This window comes from Onthophagus taurus, chromosome 11 (genome assembly GCF_036711975.1).
Source record: "Onthophagus taurus isolate NC chromosome 11, IU_Otau_3.0, whole genome shotgun sequence".
Taxonomy (NCBI): Eukaryota; Metazoa; Arthropoda; class Insecta; order Coleoptera; family Scarabaeidae; genus Onthophagus; species Onthophagus taurus.
Genome location: NC_091976.1, coordinates 15,419,982 through 15,443,301, shown reverse-complemented (window position 1 = coordinate 15,443,301; position 23,320 = coordinate 15,419,982). Strand labels below are relative to the sequence as shown.

The following is a 23,320-nucleotide window of genomic DNA, read 5'->3' as shown; positions in this document are numbered from 1 at the left end:
TTCGCATAAATTTGCCAATAAAATCTTATCTCACCTGCCCAAGATCTTCGAGACGCAACCGTTGGACACCTGGAGGATTCTCGAGATATCACACGGTCGCGCTCCCGAATGTGCCAATTCTACGATCTTCTGTCGCGTCGAATCTGGCAACGGTCTCCCGTTTACATAAACGCCGCCGAGCTGGTTAATACCACTATGACCTGCAGCAGAACATCCAAAAATTGTATTTTGGCCCATCGTTGCGTGATGCATAAGGTCTTCTTCTAGAAATAAACAGAAAATAAATTAAAGAAAACTAATAAAAAAAAATTGTTGGAAAATCATTCACGTCAAAAAAAAAGTTGTGATTTTTGTTGAAACAAAAAATTAACCCTCACTAAAACCGACATGTGGAACCGTAAATAGCATCAACGTAACAACATTAACAAGAGAAATAGAGGCAGAACGAAGCCGGTAAGGCCCCCATTCACGTTCGTTCCATCGGATTATAACACACTCAAAACCCTTTTATCTGCCTAACATATCCTCTCTCGCGGGCCCCGGGAGCGTATAAACCCACTTCGGCAAAGCCATTCAAGTACTAACGGGCCTCGTATACTTAGTGCTAAGTTTTGTTATGGAAGGTACTCCAAATCTGTTACAAATTTATTGCCCTTTAATAGCGCCGGATCCTCACCGTTGAGGGGTTATTCTTAGGCGGGCACCCTAAAATCCTAACCTAAAGCCATTATAGGGGAAGTCGAAAGAGCAGATTTCTTTTTATTTATTTTCTTTTTTTGTTGAGAACAGATTTAATGGATGTAATTATTTTTTTTTATTAATAGCCAACAAAAAACTTTCTTTTAATCAAAACCACTTTAACCAAAATTTATTATTTCTAAATTAGTAGAAAAGTTTCCAAAATCTTATTGTGATGTATATGGAATAATACTTTAGCAATTTGCTCTGTAATTTGTGGAAGTGTATAAAATCCTTAATCTTCTGAGTACAAGAACTGTTATTGAGAATTTCATTTTCACCTGGAAAATCGCTACTTTGTTTCGCTCATATATATTATTATATAGTTTAGTTAGGCATATTCTTTGTTTACTACATTTGGCAGCAATAATCTCTGTTGAATGATGTCTTTATTTTTGTGCGCACTATGATGAAAGTATAGATTGCAAATAAACTTTTTCTTGTGTGTCGTCGACAAGACATAGCATAGTAAATAAATCTATCTCCATTCATACCTCTTGGTTAATTATATAACCTGAATTAGTTGAAAACAACAATCACAAATCTTCATTACTTATGTTACATTGTTTATTATACTTTAATGTAAAAAAATTTCAATTGACACAAGCTTTATTTCCGTTATTAATGTCGCTAACGCACCATCGCATAATGGATAAGTGGTTTTCCAAAATGAATGGTAGAGTTGCTAAATTTTACAATGCACATATATTAGTCTTAAATATTATTCAAACAAATTTTAGAGTATTGTTTTTTGGTGAAATTTAAATGTTTGTTAACTTTTGACATAAAAAATAAATGTAACGAAAACAGGTTTATGACCATCAACATCATTTCCTATTCCATATGCTTATTATTCTGTTTTTATCGTATTCAGTGAGCCATTAAACCTTAACTTTAAAGAATTCTCATCCGAAACTAAATATTTTAGAAGAAAACTGATTGCTGGGCGAATCCTCCTAAGAATATCAGATGTCAAACAGTGTATGGAAAATGACACTTAGCTGAGCCTTTTTTGCAATAGCATGCTTTAAAAATAGCCTTAAGAATCTTATACAAAATATGATCAATATGTGGGAGTTAACAATTTGGTTTCTATTCTTGTACTAGAGAGGTACTATTTAGGCTAAATGTAGTGCTTAAAAATGTTGAGATTAATCACAAGATCTACCTGTAGTTATGTTTTATAGGGTATGAAAAAGCTTTTCACCAAGTACAGCACACGCAGCTCTCAAACATGCTTTACGAATGGGGAGTAGACCCATCAGACATTAACATTATCAAAAATTTGTACAGGGAGCAAACAGCATACCCAAGAGACACTCTCACCAATTCTTTTCAACTTGTACTACTAAAAGACATTCCAAAGTTAAAGGAAGACTTGTGAATAATATAAAATATGCGGACGGTATTAGTGACTAACAGCCAAGAAGGGCTACGAAACCTGATTACCACGGTTACAAGAGAGAGTGATGGTTTTGGCTTTAGGTTATACATAGTAAAAAAACAAGAACAATGGTTGTGTCCATGTCTACAACAAAATAATACAACAGTTTGACAAATTCAGACACCTAGGATGCTGGATATTATTAACAAACCGAAATATTATTACAGATTTGTAAAAGTAGGAACTAAGAGTCCGCTCGATGCGACAATTGGAGATGAAAGACAAGCTACTTGGGTTACATTTCTGGTTTTCGACCCAGTTATAGTTCTGCCATGGCCATATTATACGTCACTGATGATCTCTTCAAGGCTCGTGATAATGGTCAGAGTGAAGTGGTTGTGCTCCTAGATTACATCAAGGCTTTTAACAAAGTCAACCACCAAATGCTGTTATCCCTCTTGCATTACGTTGGTATATCTGATTCGGCAGTGTCTCTTATCAACAGCTTCCTATCTGGCCGAGTTCAGGTGGTGAGATTGGATGAGGAGTTTTTTTACCCGTGGAAGCTGGTGTGCCTCAGGAATCTTCGTTAGCTCCGCTACTATTTACTCTGTTCACCTCTCAACTGCCCAAATGTGTTAGTCACTCGTCAGTACACATGTACGCCGATAATATTGAGCTGTATTTGACTTTTCGAAGAGAGCACGCTGCCTTGTCACGTGCAAAATTAAACGCAAATCTTTTAGCACTCTGGAGTACTCCGTGAAAATGGCACTAACACTTAATGGAAGGCAAAGATAAAAGTAGAAGAGATCTGGACAGCAAATTGTGTTCATGGCTAAGGAACGTTGAGGATTAGGCCTAAATTCACAATCACTATTAACAGAGGTACAGAACAGAGAAAGATTTGCCGAAGTTGTAGCCAGCATTCTATAAAATATAGATAAGTGCTAACAACTTGTAAAATGCATATGAACAATTCTATGGATTACATAACATAAGTGAGTAATATAAGTTAGAAGAGAAGCCGGCAGTGTAGATACAACAGCTGTTGAGATATATTAAGCTTAATATGGAGAGGTAATAAGAATTTAATAGGCTATCGGTGCTTTGTTGTGCTAATGTAATGGCATGCAATAACACATTATAAGTTGGTGTTTATTAGTAAAGACCATGATACAGTCTTTACATGCATTCTACATCAATTTTTTCTCAATTTTATGTGTTTTTATACTAGAAACATAAAGAGGATGCAGAAATTGAAGCAGTACAGCGCAACAAAAAAATTTATTGACCTGACTCTTAGATATGAAACGGTATGACCTCAACACGCAAATAGCAGCCAAATTAAACAGAATTGTTTAATTAAAGTTATTGTCTTTGTATCATACACTTGTTTCACTTCTTACACATTAACATCAAAGGTTAGTGTTTGTACAAGCTTACGCCTTATGTGAAGCGAGTTCTAATAACTTTTATTCTTGTTTTATTCTTCATCTCTTTTTGCTTAGCTTGTATCATAATTGTTGTTTTCATGCTAAATCTTGTTAAACTACAAATAGGCGTTTTAAAATTTCATCGCGTTACATGTTTGTATTTCCAACAAACAATTTGTTTGCTCTAATTTTAGATTTCTTAATTATTTCATGCAGATTCATTCACATTTCAGTGATTTTAGTAATTTTTAGATATTTAATACTTTATTTTTCATCTCTTTTTCCTATTATGTTTCTTATATTTTGGAATATCTATATCTTCTTGCCACACTATCAAACAAATTTTCAAAATCTCTCTTTAATTATAAATATGTGGTATTGTATACTCCTATCTTTTCTGGACTATTTTGTATGTCCACATATAGATGAGTTATCATAACAATATCTTACAAGAATATCATTAAATGCGGGCAAGAAATGAACATGTAATGACATTTAAAATAAATCAACATAGTGTATTAAGTATTCATTAAGTTGCATTAACTGTGTATCATGATGCCTTTACCTTTAGGAATAAAATTAAGTTACATGGAACAAGATCAAAAATTACAGAATCCCTCTTGCATTGTCATAGTCAATGAATGTCAATGAGTTAGTCACATCCAGTTTTGAATTTCTGATCTCAAAAATTTCTTTCCACATCAGTTTGCAAATTTATGCGTAGTCCCTCATATTGCTAATCTTTAGGTGGTACATGTTCTTACTGAATTTCTCTCGCCTACCTTGCGACTGGTCGATACTAGACTGAAAGGGCATTCTGACCTCGTACGAAGAATGGCTATTTCATATTCCTCTTTGTACTGTTAGAGACACTGTCAGACACGTTTCTTGATGTAGTATGTCTCTTACACGTCGAAGACTATTTTGTAATCCATAACATTTGATCTATGACACAAATTATCATTTCTGTTGATTTTATATCTTATCTCGGGTGCATTTCCGTGTTTTAATTTCTTCAATTCCTCGTTATTCATTCCAGTTTTTTTCATGTTCAGTTATGTTGTTCGCATACATTGTTCTTGAAGCTATCATTATAGAAATATTTTTTTTTTAAGTACTTTTATTGCCAGACCAGTAAATTAGCATTACTATACAAGGCTTTTTCTTATACTAAATAAATATCACATTACATAACTAAAAGGACCTCGTCACTTACAAAATAATAAACATAAGTCAAATTGGATGGTAACATTTAACGTATTTTAAATCAAGTAGATGTCTTGTGGTAGTTTCCTTTTAAGACGACAGTGGATGTTCTTTTTGCTGTGGTTGTATGGCTGTAGTACTTCTGTGTATTGTATGCGTTCGTGAAACCGGGAAGTCATTTTAGATATAAAGGCTGTGATACTATCAATTTTTAATTCGTTGTGTAGTTGATCATTAGAGATATACCACTCGGAGTCTACTGCTATGCGTAGTATTTTGTTTTGTAAAACCTGAACCTTATTAAGATTTGTTTTAGCCGAGTTTCCCCAGACATTATAGAAATATAAAGACAAACAATAATGTCAATATATTAAATAAGCTCCAGAAAGCAACAAAAATTATAAATAGCACTCCCAATTCATTTCCATCTATTATTTACATTTCAAACCCGAACGAAGGCCCCACCTATTCAAGTTTCTTTACCTTATATGGACCAATCGCAGGTAAGTGACCCCAGTAATAGCTTATAAAGATGATTAATCACTGCACTAATTCGTGATTTTTTTATTGAGGTCTTTTCCGCATTGCACTCCGTGTATGTATAATTGCAATAATTATTAATAAATGGTTCTCAATTTGAATTAAAAGATTATGGATTCGATCTATATCGAACAAAGTACTTGATTATATAGTTTTGGTTATCTTATTGGGTCTGAATTGCTTTCAATTTGTTCAAATGTATCTCCAAGAATGAAGAATAGAAAGTCATAGTAATTTCCAAAATATGCTTTAAACAACGATTCTTCTCACAATCAGTTGTTCTAAACTCACAATAACTCTAAGCCCAATGTAAATATATCATTGAACCTCTTGTACTTGGATTTGTTGTACAAGACCAAGAAAGATAACAATATTTTTTTTAATTGAATAAATTTTAACCAGAAAGAGATGCAGAACTTAACTTAACCCACCCTGTTAAAGAGGAGAAAAAAGGCAAAAATTGTTTACTTATAAAACTCTTCAACATTTTATTCTATAATGCACTTTGCGAAAAATAGAAAGATTTTTAAAACCCTGTGAATATATTAACGCGCCAGAGTGGAGATGCAATGCTGACGACGAGGTCGTCGGGGTTAGATTTTTACAAGAGCGACTTTTCCATTAAGCATTTTCCGAGAGTTTTTCCAACCCTCGACGAGGCGAACGCGGCGGGAGGGGCGTGAACGTGTGCGTACCCCAGGATTTAATCTGTGTTCCATTTTACGCTTCTCAGAGCGGAAGAGCTCTCCGCTACGGCCTTCGGATGGACCAGAAAACCTCTCACTTAAAATTTTCCAAAGTACACCGAATATGGATTAACTTAACATTTAAAACAAAAATAAACATTAAATTAACGAAACATTTTTGGTGATGAATATTTTGCAATTTCAGAACACTAAAAGATGACCCGTTCTCGAGATAATCCATCGTCCTTCATCTCCACTTAACGAGAGAGGAGGTAGACCTTTACACAGAGGAGGTCCCCGTTCAATTCGACACCGGCACCAGGGAGCTCACGCCTGGAATGGTCGCTAGGTGGCGGCCGGCTCAAATTGCATTAGCCTTAACATTACATGGAGAATTGAGGAGGAAGCGAAACGTGAAAGTCGACACTTTCAAACATTATAAATGAAAATTACCGAAAATTTTTTATTAATCTATTATTTAAATTACTTTATAAAAAATTTCATTAAAAAAATCTTCAAAGCAAAAAAAATTATATCTCCCACTTCAAGTCTTTAATCAAGATTATAATCAAAACCATACTCAACCCCAATTAACCGGATCTCTTTTTGAGCCTTTTTATAACTGGCACGTGCCAACGACGCAATTTGTAATGAAGTGAATTGAAATGAAATGAAATGAAAACGATTGGTGGGTTAACTTAAAATGAAATCGTGGTGTGATTGCGGTTTAATAATTTTAAAAGAAAATCTTTTGATAACAATATAATTTCAACAAATCCTACCTTTATGTGGCATCTTCCAGAAAGCCTCGGCACACGTGGAGTCCCTTAGGGACAACGTTTTCGCGGCTGATAAGACGGGTGAAAACCCGCCTGTAGACGGGATTGGACCGGAAGTAGCTCCCAGCCTGAATTTCTACGATTAATCTGTAAAAAAAAATAAATTATATTTCTTTTATGTTGATGAAATAAATTTGTTGGTAGCTTTTGAAAACAAATAGATTTCAGTCGGGAATTTGAAAGGTTCACGTTGCGCGAAGTCATTCTCAATCCGGACATCATCGAGAAGCAATCAAAGACAATGGGATACCGGTGGACGTTTTAAATTTGTCTTCATTTGCTCGAGACCCCTTCTTGAAACAATAGGAGATAGAAAGTTGAGGTTGAAAAGAAGGTTCCTAATAAAATGACTAAGTAAATATATTTAATCATTAATTATTGGATGGGTTAAAGACTTATTTTATCGTTTTTTAAATTCGGTTTATTTATTCTTGAATGCTTTAAAAGTTACTTCAGATATAATTGTGCCTTAATTGATTTCTTATTGTATCTTATTTTTATTTGAATCCTTATTTTATCTTGCAAAGAAAACACCATCAAGATCTAAAAGAAATTCCTTAATGAGGGTATGAAAGATGCGTTAATATTCGATAGAAATTAAAAAGTGACTACAAGTATTGATATTAGAAAGAGATAGGTAAGTATCTTAAAATTTAATCACTATTTGCGCTACTTTGAAGAAAAGATTCATAAAAATAAATTTCAAAGTGTTTGTGGTAATATATCTTTTGCTTCTTACACATGTCATAATGCACCATTATTGCATCAACATTATTTTAGACAATGTTGGGCAGGGCATAAACTATTTGCATACTTTTATCGAAGACAAAAATGTAATTTGGCATTGAAGAGGCAGAAGACAAAAATTAAAAATGAATTATATCTTCGCCAGAATGTTTTTTTAGTAATATATATGGTATGCTAGAAACTTTTTTAAGGAATATAGGATTTTGTCAAGAAGAAAATTGCTCTGACATGCAGATAAAACTGTTTTAGCACTTTGTATGTCAACCCCAAATCCTGTCTGTTCTGTGATGTATTGTGATAACATTCTTCCTCGTTTACATTAATATTTGTATTTAAGAAAATACTTCGCATTAGTTTTCAGGATTTAGATAGATTCTAAGGTTACAGTTTTAACAAATCAACAACAGCCAAAGAGGATTAAAAAAAATTATTTCTGGTCTTGGAATTTTAAAATCGTAGAGCGGAATCCATGACCTCATATCTAGAGGAACTATCAACATATAAAGAGACCGATTATTCACTATAGAAGATAACCAAGAAGATTAAGATCCCTGTAATCTCTGTTCCCCCCATTACAAACAACACTGGATCATATGCCAGAGGCAATAAGCAATAAGTAATGATGTTTGCTGAACATCTGGCTTTGTATTCTCAACCTAGGACAAAACAATCAAGAAGTGACCAACATTGAAAACCAAAGAACAGATAACTTTATATCAGTTATTCCAAAAGAAGTAGCAGATCAGATAAGATCTAACCTAAATCCAAAAAGAGCTCTTGGATGTTGGAAAGTTGCAGAGGTTATCACGTTGCCAAAGTCAGGAAAACAACTTCACGATATTAAATCTAACTACTACTTAAAAGCACTCAAGAATAGAGTCATTGAGTAATCAAGACCATTGGACTGGTCTTAAAAGAAAAGAATGTCTGCTCGGCTATACTCCGAAATGTCTTAGAAGCTTTTGATAAAGTTTTGCACGGAGGCTTGCTACACAAACTAACAAACATTGCTCCCAAATTAATACGTAGGGATGTTACCATCGTACATCTTGGACAGACTCTTCAGAGTTAAGCAAAAAATTGAGGCAGCGTATATTGCTCTACCCTGTATCTGCTACATGCTGGACATTGCGAGCATTGCAATTCTTGGCAGCACCAAATAAAGTTAAACGAGTAGACCTTCAGATATAAATGGCACCATTGTCCATCCGGTCATCAAATTTAGGTGAAACAGACAGCTCTATTGGCTGATTGGGAAAAACTCCAAACTGTCAATCTTCAACAAATTACGGGATTCAACTTTTGTGCTATGTCAATGACTCGAATATCAAGTGTATTCAAATATTCTAGAATAAAATGCTGTGAAACACAGTTAATGCTCCCTGGTATGTTCGAAATACCCATATACATAAAGATCTCCGGATTCCAACTGAAATTATACGGTTTGCTGAAATTCATAGAGCTAGACATCACATCCACGACAACGCCCGTAGACTGAAAAGAAGAAAACCAGGTGATCTTGCTATTAAAACAGAAAAGATTTTGGTCTAACTATAATGAAACAATATAATATTTCCATGTGAATATCTCAGATATACTTGTGACGCTACAGAAAGCAAAACTAACCACAATTGTACTAATGTTGTTCACAAAGCACAGTTATAAACGTAGGAGGGTCTAATATTTCCAAAATTAATCTTATGGCAAGAAAGACTCTGCTTGCTTCCAGTATTTGCGTAAACTTGGACATTTTATTCTTGGCAGATACCTTAACTTTATTTATGATTTGGAAATATTCTTTCTATGCTTCTTGTCTTGTTATTCCCTATTAATTATATAACATAGCGGAAATTTGTAGATTATAAACATATTATGTAGTAATGCTTAATTTTTAGATATGTTTAATTTAACAGGTGTTTGGTTATATTAAAAGTACAGCTTACGAGAAGTAAATTTAAAAAATTTATTACACTATAGAAACAATAGTATTTTCGATTTATTGCAACAGAGCACTCTGAGTGTGTTTGGTTGAATACCATTGTTACTAAATTTGTCGAACGCAATTAATAATGTAATTCGCGGATTCGATAGGTTTGTGCGCTCCATAATAAATCACATTTTCTAATTCACTTTTTGAGCTATTCCTATCAATAGTAATTTTGGTTGGTCTAATACCAATGATATGATTATCTATTGTTAGATAACTGTTAGTAATACACAAGAAAGATAGTTATAAATATAGAGATATAAAAGATATTTAAAAAAAATTGTTGGCATTTGTATGTTAAACCGTTTTGTAATTCTATTTAATAGTTGCTAAACAAATTAATTGAGTATGAATAAAATTATTCGTGTTGTAAGATATCTTATAAAGAAAGCCAGAATTCCAAATCTACTAAACTAAATGACGTAGCTCACCATTTTTTGGAACCATGGAAGTGTTAAAATATAAACGAAATACTTGCCGAAATAATAACATTGGTAGAAACCAGATATAAAATGGTTCATTCGAAATATAGTGATGATGAGAAACAATAATGAACCATAAAAATATGAAAATTCGTTTTTATTGTGGAATTAACCATATTTTGAAACGCTTGAAAATATTTAGAATGTCTTGGAATCTTTAGAATCTTTAATTAGAATCAAGAATAAATTACAAGAATCAAATTTCTGCGAACTATTTCATACATTTCAGGATATCTTATAGAATGAAAGATTTGTTTTCAAATAATATATTCTATCCAAACGAAAAAAGTTTGGATTGTAACTATTTGTGGTAGTAGTAGAAACCAGCTTTTTATTAAATTACTGACGTAAAAGTACTGGCGCAAAAATGGAACTTGATCCTGATGATGAAGATATTGGAATAGCTGTATCTATAGTGATAGAACCTTAGATCAACGCTACATATTATTCGTTACCAACTTCAAAAAGAATACTATGTGTTGTAAAGTACAACAGAAACGTGATGTCCATGTTCAAAGAAAAGTAGACAAGAATGGTGAATGCGAAACTGCTTTTATTAATAATATGTTGATTAGGTTGGGAAAATTATAATATCATATTATATTATAATTAATGGAATCGGTTGACAAAATCAATATGCAAATAAGTTTTGTTGAATGCGCAGGAATGTCGCTTATATTCATTTTATTTATTAGGTCTCGCATTATTCAATTGCTACATTTTATACCAAGTTAGAACAGCTTCGCTATATATTGTTATACGACTATCTTGTACAATAGGGGTAATTGTGGACAATCCACTAAGATTTACTCAACGGCACTTTCTAAGACTTGTTCCACCAACTGTCAAAAATTACGGATCCTAAGGCGTTCTCATGTTTGCAACGTGGCAAAATTACGAAAATATCAAAGTAGGAACCCTAGGTTTATGTGTATAGATTGTAATTGGTCCATATGTATCTACGTTCACAAAATATTGTGATATATACTTATTTTTATCTATATGAGTAAAACTAATTAAGTTTATTCGTAACATTGCAACATTTCGTTACAACACGTTAGACATTTGAGTTGATTTGGTAACGAACCGTTTCTTAAAATTAGCTACCAAAAGCTAGACATTTGAGTAAGCGCGATTCTGTGTTAAATCACATTTTGGTATTTTGATCAATCTGGTTCCTTTCCTGAGATTGATACTTTAATTAAAAATATTTGTAGACGCTAAGTGTCTTGCTATGATTTATATCCTTCTTGTTTCCCTTGCTCTCTATGTCTGGTAGGTATGTTCAGAGAGCCATTCATAAACGTCTCATAAAAAATTCAGTTAGGGTTATCTTGCCCATCCGTATATTGTATCTCGATAGATTATTTCGTTAAGGGAGGTTCATAAATGTTAATAGGTTAATATACCACAGATATATTAACATCATTTACAAGATGATGGAAAAGCATAAGCTTTTCTTTGCTAGTTGAAGTAAGAAATTTATCAGGAATCGTTAAAAAAATTCCAGAAAACAGTTACAAATATGGCAAATTGTTGGGTACAAAATTGTCAAAAATCTATCTGGAATCATTTAAAGATACCTTTAAAAACCCTTCTAAATAGTAACATGTTTGTTGGAAGTCCTCTAAGTCGATTCTTACAAATCGAATAATTTGCCTAAAAATTTATCAAGAATCTATCAACATCGTTGTAATTTGTTGGAAAGTTTGGAGTGAATTAGAAAACGAAAAAAATTTCTTAGGAATTATTTAATGAAGTTGGAAAACTTTAAAATGAACTTTTAAATAGTAAGAATTTAATACGAATCTTTAAAAATCATTAAGAAAACAGTCATTAAACTAAAACAAACATCAACTTCACTACAGGAAGTTATAGTTGCCTAAGATGTATTGTTGATAATAATTGATAGAGCGTTTATGAGATCGTTACGCTGTCACAAAAAGATAGCTTTTATTCTTTTAAATGTAATATTCTTTGGTTAATGAGGCTCAATTGGGATATTTATGAGTTGATGATGAAGTTGGGTTGAAACATTTTTTATTTTCAGATTGAATTGCTAAAAATGGTTGAAGGTTAGTTTAAGATATTTTATCCTTTTCAACAATTTGAAATACAATTAAGACGGATTAAGTTAGTTTTGGATTCCTTTTAATGTTGGATTGAAATACACTCAGATTGAGAGGTAGATGATAAGGCTGATAAGGGATATTTACGGGTTGAGAATGTAGTTGAATTGAAACATTCTATGTTAAAGGATAAGGTTAGTTGAAGTTGTAATAATTTTTTTGGAAATGAAAATTTTGTAGCTTAGTACAGAATATTTGCCAGAAATCGATTAAGCTAGTCTTTAGCTAGTCTGTAAAATTATATTTAATATAAAATAAACCTAATAAAAGCTAATGATAAATATTAACTCGAAAAAATTAACATTTAAATTAAAACTTGTCCCCATCATATAAAAAAAAAACCTTCTTTACATTAACAGTAAGAACGAAATGTTCATAAAATGCTCTTTTCATCACCAAACAACCTTCTTTTCCTTCGTCAGTGACGAGAAAAAAAAGCTCACCGCGATGCTTTTTCCTTTTACCATCGAAAAATAAATCCAAAGAGAGCTCCTGGATGTTGGAATGTTGCAGAGGTTATCACGTTGCCAAAGTCAGGAAAACAACTTTACGATATTAAATCTAACTATTACTTAAAAGCACTCAACAATAGAGTTATTGAGTAATCAAGACCATTGAACTGTCGTTAAAAGAAAAGAAACTCTACTCGGCCATACTCCTAAATGTCCTAGAATCTTTTGATAAAGTTTTGCACGGAGGCTTGCTACACAAACTAACAAACACTGCTCCCAAAGTAATACGTAGGGATGTTACCATCGTACATCTCGGACAGACTCTTCAAAGTTAAGTAAAAAAATTGGATACTCGGACTTAAAAGAGATCAAAGCAAAAGTGCTTGTGCTGCGTATTTTGTTATACCCTGTATTCACTATATGCTGGACATACTGTGGTTACGTTCACATTTGACATAGCACTACTTACATTGAGTCTACAAACAGCGAGCATTGCAATTCTTGACAGCATCAAATAAAGCTAAACGAGCAGACCTCCAGATATAAATGGCACCATTGTCCATACGTGATGATTCTGGTCATCAAATTTAGGTGGAACAGACAGCTCTATTGGCTGATTGGGAAAAACTTCAAACTGTCAATCTTCAACAAACTACGGGATTCAACTCTTGTGCTATGTCAATGACTCGAATATCAAGTGTATCCATTTGAAACCTGTGATGTTCTTTGGTAGATGATAAGGCTCCATTGGGATATTTACCAGAAATCGATTAAGATGGTCAGAAATTTGATAGAACCTATTCTGTTTTATAATATATGCGGACAGTATAAGGCCAAAGATCGAAATTTTGTGTCAAAATAGATTGGAGCTAACTGTGAAGTTTAGAAAACAGCCATTAAGCTAAAGCAAACGTCACCACATAAAGTTATAGTTGCCTATAGTTGAGATCATTACTCTGTCACGAAAAGATAACTTTTATTGTTTCATTGTTACTTAGAAGTTAGAAGTACCTAAGTTGTTTAGTTTAAATGTTGAGTACATAGTAAGACCAACTATATTCTGCACAGATTTAACAAAAAGAAGAACTTGGAACAAACAGCAGTAAGATCATTGCGGAAAAAATATCTGATTGGCTAACCAAATTTAGTTCGATTGAAGATTTTCTCAGCGAAATTTCAAGAAGACAAAATGCTACTATTGACTCCGTAAAAATTGAACAGATCAATTAGGCAACATTTCATGAACGGCAAAAATTGTATGAAGTTTCATATAGACTTGAAGGGATGTGGGCTATTCATAATCTACAGAAAGTTTTGGCATAGAAAGGTGCTGAGCAAGTTCATTAAATTGCGTCGAGCATGGTGAAGATGTTAACGAGATATTGAACAGAAAAAAAGGGTAAATACCATCTTGGTACAATTTGCAAGTTGGAACAAAAAAAAATCAGATGGTGTTCTGATGAGGAATAGGAAGAAACTAGTATTTTCTGACTCAAATTATAACATTCCCGAGGCATTTTGAAACCAAGTCCACGAAATTACCAAGAATATTTAATTGCAAAGATTAACTCCCAAGTGTTTAAAAAGGTACATTTTAATTTTAACTTCAACTTAAAAGTTAACAATCTTATTTTCTTTAAAATAAATTTTTTCAAAGTACTTTGATTAAGTTTTTAACCTTTAGGGGGCCGGGATTTTAGGTAACATATTGTCTGAAGAAAATCGATACAAAATGTACTTCATATGATATATTTATCATATACAAAGACTGATAACATAGACCACCACTTAAGTGGTGGTCCCGGTCCTCTAAAGGTTAATTCGAACCAACGTAGGATGTTTTTTTTATAAATTTATAACACATTATAAATTTTATATCTAAGCTAAGTTTAGCTTAATCTTACTTTTTAAAAGTTCTTTTCAAATTTGATCATAAAAAGTGTTCAGTTAAAATGATTCATTTATATAACGTAACGAAAATAATTTTATTTTTATAAACAAATTTAAAATCGAACTTAATCAAAAAATGAATTAAAATCAATTCAAATCAAAAATGTTATTTTAAAAAAAGAGGATTAGCTAGTCTGCAAAATTATGTTTAATATAAAATAAACCTATTAAAAGCTAATGATAAATATTAACTCGAAAAAATTAACATTTAAATTAAAACTTGTCCCTATCATATAAAAAAAATAACCTCCTTTACATTAACAGTAAGAACGAAATGTTCATAAAATGCTCTTTTCATCACCAAACAACCTTCTTTTCCTTCGTCAGTGACGAGAAAGAAAAAAGCTCACCGCGGAGCTTTTTCCTTTTACCATCGAAAAAAACTCGTTACAGTCGTGAACCTCGACGGTTGTTAAACTTTTTCTTTTTTTTTCTCCTTTATAGCGCGTCTTTAGCGGTGTGCAAAGCGTCGTCGTCGAAAAAGGGAGACCACCCCCCTCGGTCCATCCAAAGCAGCAAAGGAATCGCGCAATTATTCCCGACCTTCTGCATCCTCTAACGTTACACGAGTGGGCACCCACCGCCGACGGCTTAAAGCTTCGCGAATACACAAGTGCCCTCGATCGGCTCCACGACCCCGCGAGCTTTAAGCTTTTTCGCAAAACCGTTTGATCTTCGCACTCGCGCCCCGTGTACGTCATTAACTTTGAAAATGGTCCACGGTTTTTTTTTTAACTTTTTTGTATGTGTGTATGTAAGGGAGGTCAAAGATTAAAAGAGCTTTAAAGTCTCCTTTTTAGTTTCTAATTAAAGATATATATTTCTTTAATTAAATTAAATATAAAACTTGTTGTGTCTTACCTTTTTCGAATTTAAAATCGTTTGTAAAATAAGGGATGATTTTGGTAAAGTTGCACCAAAAAACTAAACTAAAACTAAAACTAACACATTAATCTTTTTTTTTAGTTTAAAAAGCACCCCGAAAACAAAAATAAAATAATTGTCAGTTAAAAAAAAATTGTTTTAACGTATTTCGCGCGTTTTTGATAAAAATAATCTCCCCCGTTCTTTTCTGGTTGATTTCGCGTCGTTAATTAACACGATGTTCTTTGAGATTTTTCGAAACGATTTTTTAAATAAGGGTTTGCGTGTCACACGTGCTCACACATGGGGGTTGGACGCATACAACCGCCACCGTTGATCGCTTGTGCTACCATGCGAAGCGAGCCGAAGACTGGCTTGTGCATAGTGTCAGTGAGCCGTGGGTTTAGTCCTCGTCATGATCCGCCGCGGCTATAGAGGGCGGCACCGTAGTTTGCACCCGCCCAACTACATCCTTCCTATTCAAAAAAAATTTTTTTTGGCGGGAGGAGAAGTGGGGAGATAGAAATTTCTTATCTTGAAAGCGAAAATAATAATAACAGCTTTTTGATTAGATGATACAAACAAATTGCTAACAAAAACTTCATTTTTAATTTTGTTTTAAAAAAAGACTATCGAAACAAAATTTTTGCTTTTTTTTGTTTCAAAGATGTTTCGATTAATATCAAAGTAATAATGATCTTGGAAATAATAAGATTTTTTTTAATAATTTAATAATTAATTTCTTTATGTATTAAAAACTTTAGATAAAAAAAAACTATATTTAGGGTGTTTTTTTAAAATAGTTCTTCTCGGAGCTTTTACAAAGAACTCTTCGTTGAGTTCGAGGCGTGTCCCTAAAGCATTAACCGTGCGCCACTGGACGTCTCCTAACGACGCTTGATTGGTGGATCCCCCTGACGCCATTGTCCACGGGACGCCGCGGCGTCGGCGCGTTTTCATCTCCTCGAGGTTGGTAGCTCCGGGCGTCGCGACGTCTCTACCATTAACACCACGAACAGTTAACCTTAAAACATCTCAAACAATTATTTTAAAAAGCTTAATCAAAAATCATCAAACGTAAGTAAATCTAATTTTAAAATACTTTTCTCATAATTGATTTGTTATTTGTAACCGTTTGAATTGTTGTCATTTTGAAGGACCACCCTGTTTACTCCAAAATTCTACCAATTCTACTAAAGGTTTGTCATGGGTGTGGTAGAGAGTTTAAAAAGACTTAAAAGGACTTAAAAGAGGACGAAAAATCCGAAAGCTTCACCACCGGCTTTTTTTTGAAAGATTCCGATTTTGAGCTACCGAGGTTGTCGTCCACTTCAAAGTCGGACAAATTGGGTCCCTTCCTTTTATTCCTACAATACAAATATTTGCGTTTATACTCTGGGGTCCCTGAAACGTCGGTCGTTTTTGATTTTATTTTTATTAAACGAAACGGATCATGCGTGCGATTTTCTTTTTATATCTAACGTGTGTTTAGAGGGTTTGTTGTTGTAATTATTCAACAACCGATTTGATTTGTAAACCAAATAGGGGTGGAGATTTTTTCCTTTTTTTTGTTATACTCTTTTGCGAAATAATTTTAGTTTAGGTACTAAATCGTTTAGTTTTTGTGGAATAATTTATTTGATAAGTAAATTTGAAATCCCATATTTTGTATGTACATGGTGTTCAAATAAAAATGTTTACTTTTTTACTTTAATAATTTTTATTATATTTACATTTACCCTAAATGTTTACTTTATATGAAAAAAACTAGAACAATCTTGATGGGGTTTTACTAAACATACTGATTAATGCATTTCAAAACAACAATTTAATTAAATAGAAATCAAAATAAATACATAGTGCAGAGCCATAATAACAATAAATTGTCAAATATTTCATTTTCAAACTATCTTGCCCCAAAAAGAAACGTAATTTCGGATTTTTGCAAGTATTGAGCTGTACGAAATAAATAACGATTGTATTTAAATTTATGGTAATCATACTGATTAATATCTTACATAAGCTACTAAAAGACTTAAAAGACCTATAAAACAGAACCCTCCAATTAAAAACGTTTAAATCAAAGTGAAGACAAGGAAGAAGAACCAGAATAAGATGAACGATTTCATAAAATAAAATATTTGCTTGAAAGTCTGGGGGGAGAAGACTTCGTCAAGTTAATTACCATTTTCCAGGCGGGGCTAAGTTCCCAGTCCTCTTCTCTATTCATGTTGTTCCTATGCCGATGGATCTCCATAGCCTCTCTTGTCAACATTTGGTAGTAATTTAAGTAGTAATTATTCGGCTCTGGCTAGATTCTCGCTACCTTTAATGCAGTTGGTTTATCTTTAGCTATCGGAAGATAAACGATATCGTTCTTCTTTAAGCGCCCTACAATCAGTTCCGTTCCATCTGAAATATAAGAAAGTAAGATAAGTCCGGCTGGTACAATACCTACCCTGTCTTGCTTCTGCTTGCATCGTATTTTAGCTCGCGGAATATTCTTCAGAGTGTATCCGTTCTTCTAGAATACATCTTCTTTATTCAAATTCTTGCCGTCGCATTTCCTTTCTGCTCGCTTGGATCACTGACCTCTTGTGTCGTAGATGGTGATAGAATGAAACTTGTACCCCATCTGTTTTCCTAGTGACCAAAACACCCAGAAAAGGTAATTGTTTTGCAACTTCCATTTCCATGGTAAAGTTAATTATCGTGTGTTGAGCGATTGGGGAACTTCTAGACCATCTGAACTACAAAACCTAAACCCGAAAGTTTCTAGTTCTAGGTCTAATGTTGGTTGTAGTGATAGTGGTAGTGTTAAATCTAGTTTTAGTGTAATAAACACTTGCCATGAAAACCTTCGTACTTATGAAGTTATACTTAAAGTAATCATTGCTGCATTCAGATTAAGATATATTCCCAAATTCTGGATACCCTAACATTACATCATAATGAGACCCTAACCAAGAAAACCTCGGCATGAATTAACATCTTAAGTATATGGTATGTACATGGTTTTCAAATAAAAATGTTTACTTTTTTTACTTTAATAATTTTTATTATATTTACATTAATCCTAAATGTTTACTTCATATCAAAAAAACTAGAACAATCTTGATGGGCTTTTTCTAAACATACTGATTAATGCATTTCAAAACAACAATTTAATTAAATAGAAATCAAAATAAATACATAGTGCAGAGCCATAATAATAATAAATTGTCAAATATTTCATTTTCAAACTATGTTGCCCCAAAAAGAAACGTAATTTCGGATTTTTGCAAGTATTAAGCTGTACGAAATAAATAACGATTGTATTTAAATTTATGGTAATCATACTGATTAATATCTTACATAAGCTACTAAAAGACTTAAAAGACCTATAAAACAAAACCCTCCAATTAAAAACGTTTAAATTAAAGTGAAGACAAGGAAGAAGAACCAGAATAAGATGAACCAATTCATAAAAGAAAATATTTGCTTGAAAGTCTGGGGGAAGAAGACTTCGTCGAGTTAATTACCATTTTCCATGCGCGGCTAACTTCCCAGTCGTCTTCTCTATTCATGTTGTTCCTATGCCGATGGATCTCCATGGCCTCTCTTGTCAACATTTGGTAGTCATTTAAGTAGTAATTATTCGGCTCTGGCTAGATTCTCGCTACCTTTAATGTAGTTAGTTTATCTTTAGCTATCGGAAGATAAACGATATCGTTCTTCTTTAAGCGCCCTACAATCAGTTCCGTTCCATCTGAAATATAAGAAAGTAAGATAAATCCGGCTGGTACAATACCTACCCTGTCTTGCTTCTGCTTGCATCGTATTGTAGCTCGCGGAATATTCTTCAGAGTGTATCCGTTCTTCTAGAATACATCTTCTTTATTCAAATTCTTGCCGTCGCATTTCCTTTCTGCTCGCTTGGATCACTGACCTCTTGTGTCGTAGATGGTGATAGAATGAAACTTGTACCCCATCTGTTTTCCTAGTGACCAAAACACCCAGAAAAGGTAATTGTTTTGCAACTTCCATTTCCATGGTAAAGTTAATTATCGTGTGTTGAGCGATTGGGGAACTTCTAGACCATCTGAACTACAAAACCTAAACCCGAAAGTTTCTAGTTCTAGGTCTAATGTTGGTTGTAGTGATAGTGGTAGTGTTAGATCTAGTTTTAGTGTAATAAACACTTGCCATGAAAACCTTCGTACTTATGAAGTTATACTTAAAGTAATCATTGCTGCATTCAGATTAAGATATATTCCCAAATTCTGGATACCCTAACATTACGTCATAATGAGACCCTAACCAAGAAAACCTCGGCATGAATTAACATCTTAAGTATATGGTATGTACATGGTTTTCAAATAAAAATGTTTACTTTTTTTACTTTAATAATTTTTATTATATTTACATTAATCCTAAATGTTTACTTCATATCAAAAAAACTAGAACAATCTTGATGGGCTTTTTCTAAACATACTGATTAATGCATTTCAAAACAACAATTTAATTAAATAGAAATCAAAATAAATACATAGTGCAGAGCCATAATAATAATAAATTGTCAAATATTTCATTTTCAAACTATGTTGCCCCAAAAAGAAACGTAATTTCGGATTTTTGCAAGTATTAAGCTGTACGAAATAAATAACGATTGTATTTAAATTTATGGTAATCATACTGATTAATATCTTACGTAAGCTACTAAAAGAATTAAAAGACCTATAAAACAAAACCCTCCAATTAAAAACGTTTAAATCAAAGTGAAGACAAGGAAGAAGAACCAGAATAAGACTTCGTCGAGTTAATTACCATTTTCCATGCGCGGCTAAGTTCCCAGTCCTCTTCTCTATTCATGTTGTCCCTATGCCGATGGATCTCCATGGCCTCTCTTGTCAACATTTGGTAGTCATTTAAGTAGTAATTATTCGGCTCTGGCTAGATTCTCGCTACCTTTAATGCAGTTAGTTTATCTTTTGCTATCGGAAGATGAACGATATCGTTCTTCTTTAAGCGCCTTACAATCCGTTCCGTTCCATCTGAAATATAAGAAAGGAAGATAAATCCGGCTGGTACAATACCTACCCTGTCTTGCTTCTGCTTGCATCGTATTGTAACTCGGGAATATCCTTCAGAGTGTAGCCGTTCTCCTAGTAATGGAATGAAACTTGTGCCCCATCTGTCTTCCTAGTGACCAAAACACCTAGAAAAGATCATTGTTTTGCAACTTCCATTTCCATGGTAAAGTTAATTATGGTGTGTTGAGCGATCAGGTTGTCTAGGAACTTCTAGACCACCTGAACTAAAAAGGCTAAACCCGAAAGTTTCTAGTTCTAGGTATATTAGGTCTATTATTGTGTGAATATGTTAAAAACAAAATTGTTAACCAATTTACTGATTATCACAGATATACGAAACTCTATGCTTCATGCCAAGAACGGTGGAAATTTTATGTTTTAAATTGTGACGTTAGAAATAATTCAAATAGCGTCCCGAGTACATTGGTTTGACAAACCAGTCAAATTGAATGATATTATTTATTATTATTTTCGTTTCTTATCATTTTCGTGTCTAGGAAAGAAATACAGTTGTCTTTTTCGATCTCAATTGTGAACTGAATGCTCGGATGAAAACTGTTAAACAAATATATCATCTTTATGTATTCCAATGATCAAATCATCATCATACTTTTTGATAAAACTGATGTGAAAACCCGAGTTGTTATTAACCAAAATGTCATCCAACGCGAAATCCATCACCATCAGAGCCAGAACCGGCGATATTTTCGAACCCATAGGTGTGCCCTCTATTTGATGGTAAATTACGTTATTAAAGGTGAAAATTGAAGTATCAAAAATAAGTTTCAAGACAAGCAAAAAGGTGTCTTTGTCCCATGAACAATGATCAGTAATCAAATGCCATTTTCCCTCTACAATAATTCTGTCAACCAAATCCAACGGAATGACAGTAAAAAGGCTAACAACATCTAAAGATATTAAAATATGATTCCGAGGAAGGTTATAAATTCAAAATAATTGAAAGGTGTTGGTAATGTTGTAGTTAGTTCTATTGATAAAAGTTGAACCCAAAATTGTAGCAATATGACCTGACAACGCGTATGATGCCGCAACAATTGATGATATGATCGGCCATAAAGGTGTCCTCTCCTTATGTATTTTAGGCAAAAAGTACGCGTTAGCAAGGATTGAGTTATTAGTTGTAAGTTGTCTCTTTTCACCGATGTTAATGTACTCCTTTTCATAAAGTAATTTAATAAAATTATTGATTTTGTTTTGTACAGAGATCAACGAATTAGTATTAAGAACCTTGTAGACATTAGTGTCACTTAACATATCTTTGGTCGTAATTAAGTAATCATCTTTGTGAAGGATGACAGTGGTGGCACCTTTGTCAGCTTTGGTAATCATCAATCAAGGATTATCCCTGAGAAAAGTTTTTGTTTTATTGAACATGTTAACCAATCGAAGATATAACCCATCACACTTTGTGCCTGCAACCATATAATTACTAATGATATTTGTAATTTTAGCCCTAACAACATTTTTTTGGCCACCTTTCAAATCTTTAACTATATATTCTAAATACATAAGTAATCTTTTTACATTGAAATAGGTATTATTGACAGGTAAGTGGAACTTCCTCAGGAACATCCACCGATGTTAAATTAATAAGCCACTTTGTACTATCATCACAAAATTTAGAACTATTGTGAGACCTCATTAACAACTGATTAAATTTTCTACAATTAACAACCTTTATCTCACTGAAAACTTCGTTAAATTTAACTTTTAATGAATCTTTGAAATTACAGAAAACATTATGAGGTAAACTAGCTCTAGCAATGGTGATTTTAATTTGTAAATTAAGAGTACTTGTCGCCCACCTGCTCTAATGTGTTCTATCTTCCTAATGAAGTTGAACGTGTTGGTATCCAGCAAATTGTCGCAATTCTTCGTGTTGTTACCTATATGAGTAGGAATGAGTCCATTTCTTCTGCACTTGATCAAAAAGTGTTTAAATTCAAAAACAATCAAAATTGAGTAATGAACCATTAAAACCCGAAAAACTTAATAATAAAACGTGGAACAAGTAGACGCAAGACACACGGCCGTCAAATGTAAAAAGAGAAAACTTGTTTATATGAACATAAAACAAATAATAAGTTTAATTTATAATGAATTTCTAAAACTATATCTTTATTTAATTTAACTCTAATTAATTAATAATATAAATCTAATTAAAAAACTAAAAAAACATATCACTGGAGAAAGTTGAGTTGTTATTAGGACTAGAACCTTGTAAGTTGGGTGAATTATTGTGGTTAAACTAAGGCAAACAAATAAGCATAAATGCTAAAGTTTTGAGGAGGTTCTGAGGTTCTGTTAATTTTAAATATCGATTATATTTAAATTGATGGTAATCATACTGATTACTACTTTACGTAAGCTACTAAAAGACTTAAAAGACCTATAATACAGAATCCTCCAATTAAAAACCTTTAAATCAAAATGAAGACAAGGAAGGAGAACCAGAATGAATTTCATAAAAGAAAATATTTGCTTGAAAAAACCTCCTAGTTTAGATTTAATAACTGGGGAGGTATTTGAAAAGCCTTTCTAGAAAAGCTATACTTTGAACTGAAACTGGAATTAACTCTAAACCAAGAAACTTTCGGGTTTAGCCGTCTTTTTAATTAACACTAATTACTAGTTATCAAGTTGTATTAGTCAAGTCTGGGGGGAGAAGACTTCGTCGAGTTAATTATCATTTTCCATGCGCGGCTAAGTTCCCAGACCTCTTCTCTATTCATGTTGTTCCTATACTGATGGATCTCTATGGCCTCTCTTGTCATCATTTTGTAGTAA

General features: G+C 33.0%; 1 protein-coding gene and 1 long non-coding RNA gene across 3 annotated transcripts in view; one reads left to right on the top strand and one right to left on the bottom strand.

Moving 5' to 3' along the window:
• LOC111416196 (twin of eyeless) overlaps positions 1–15,804 on the bottom strand; it is a 46,093-nt gene extending 30,289 nt beyond the window's left edge. For both annotated transcript variants that reach the window (XM_023048158.2, XM_023048162.2), the window contains exons 1-3: positions 15,438–15,804; positions 6,773–6,916; positions 35–263 (exon numbers count right to left, since the gene is read on the bottom strand). In XM_023048158.2, the coding sequence (XP_022903926.1) occupies positions 35–263; positions 6,773–6,785 (242 nt within the window). In that variant the 5' untranslated portion in view covers positions 6,786–6,916; positions 15,438–15,804. The remainder of the gene's footprint in view (positions 1–34; positions 264–6,772; positions 6,917–15,437) is intronic.
• A 631-nt stretch (positions 15,805–16,435) lies between these two features.
• LOC139431792 (uncharacterized) lies at positions 16,436–17,148 on the top strand. Its single transcript, XR_011641849.1, has 2 exons — positions 16,436–16,517; positions 16,598–17,148. It is a non-coding gene; the product is annotated as an uncharacterized lncRNA (long non-coding RNA).
• Positions 17,149–23,320: the final 6,172 nt, after the last annotated feature.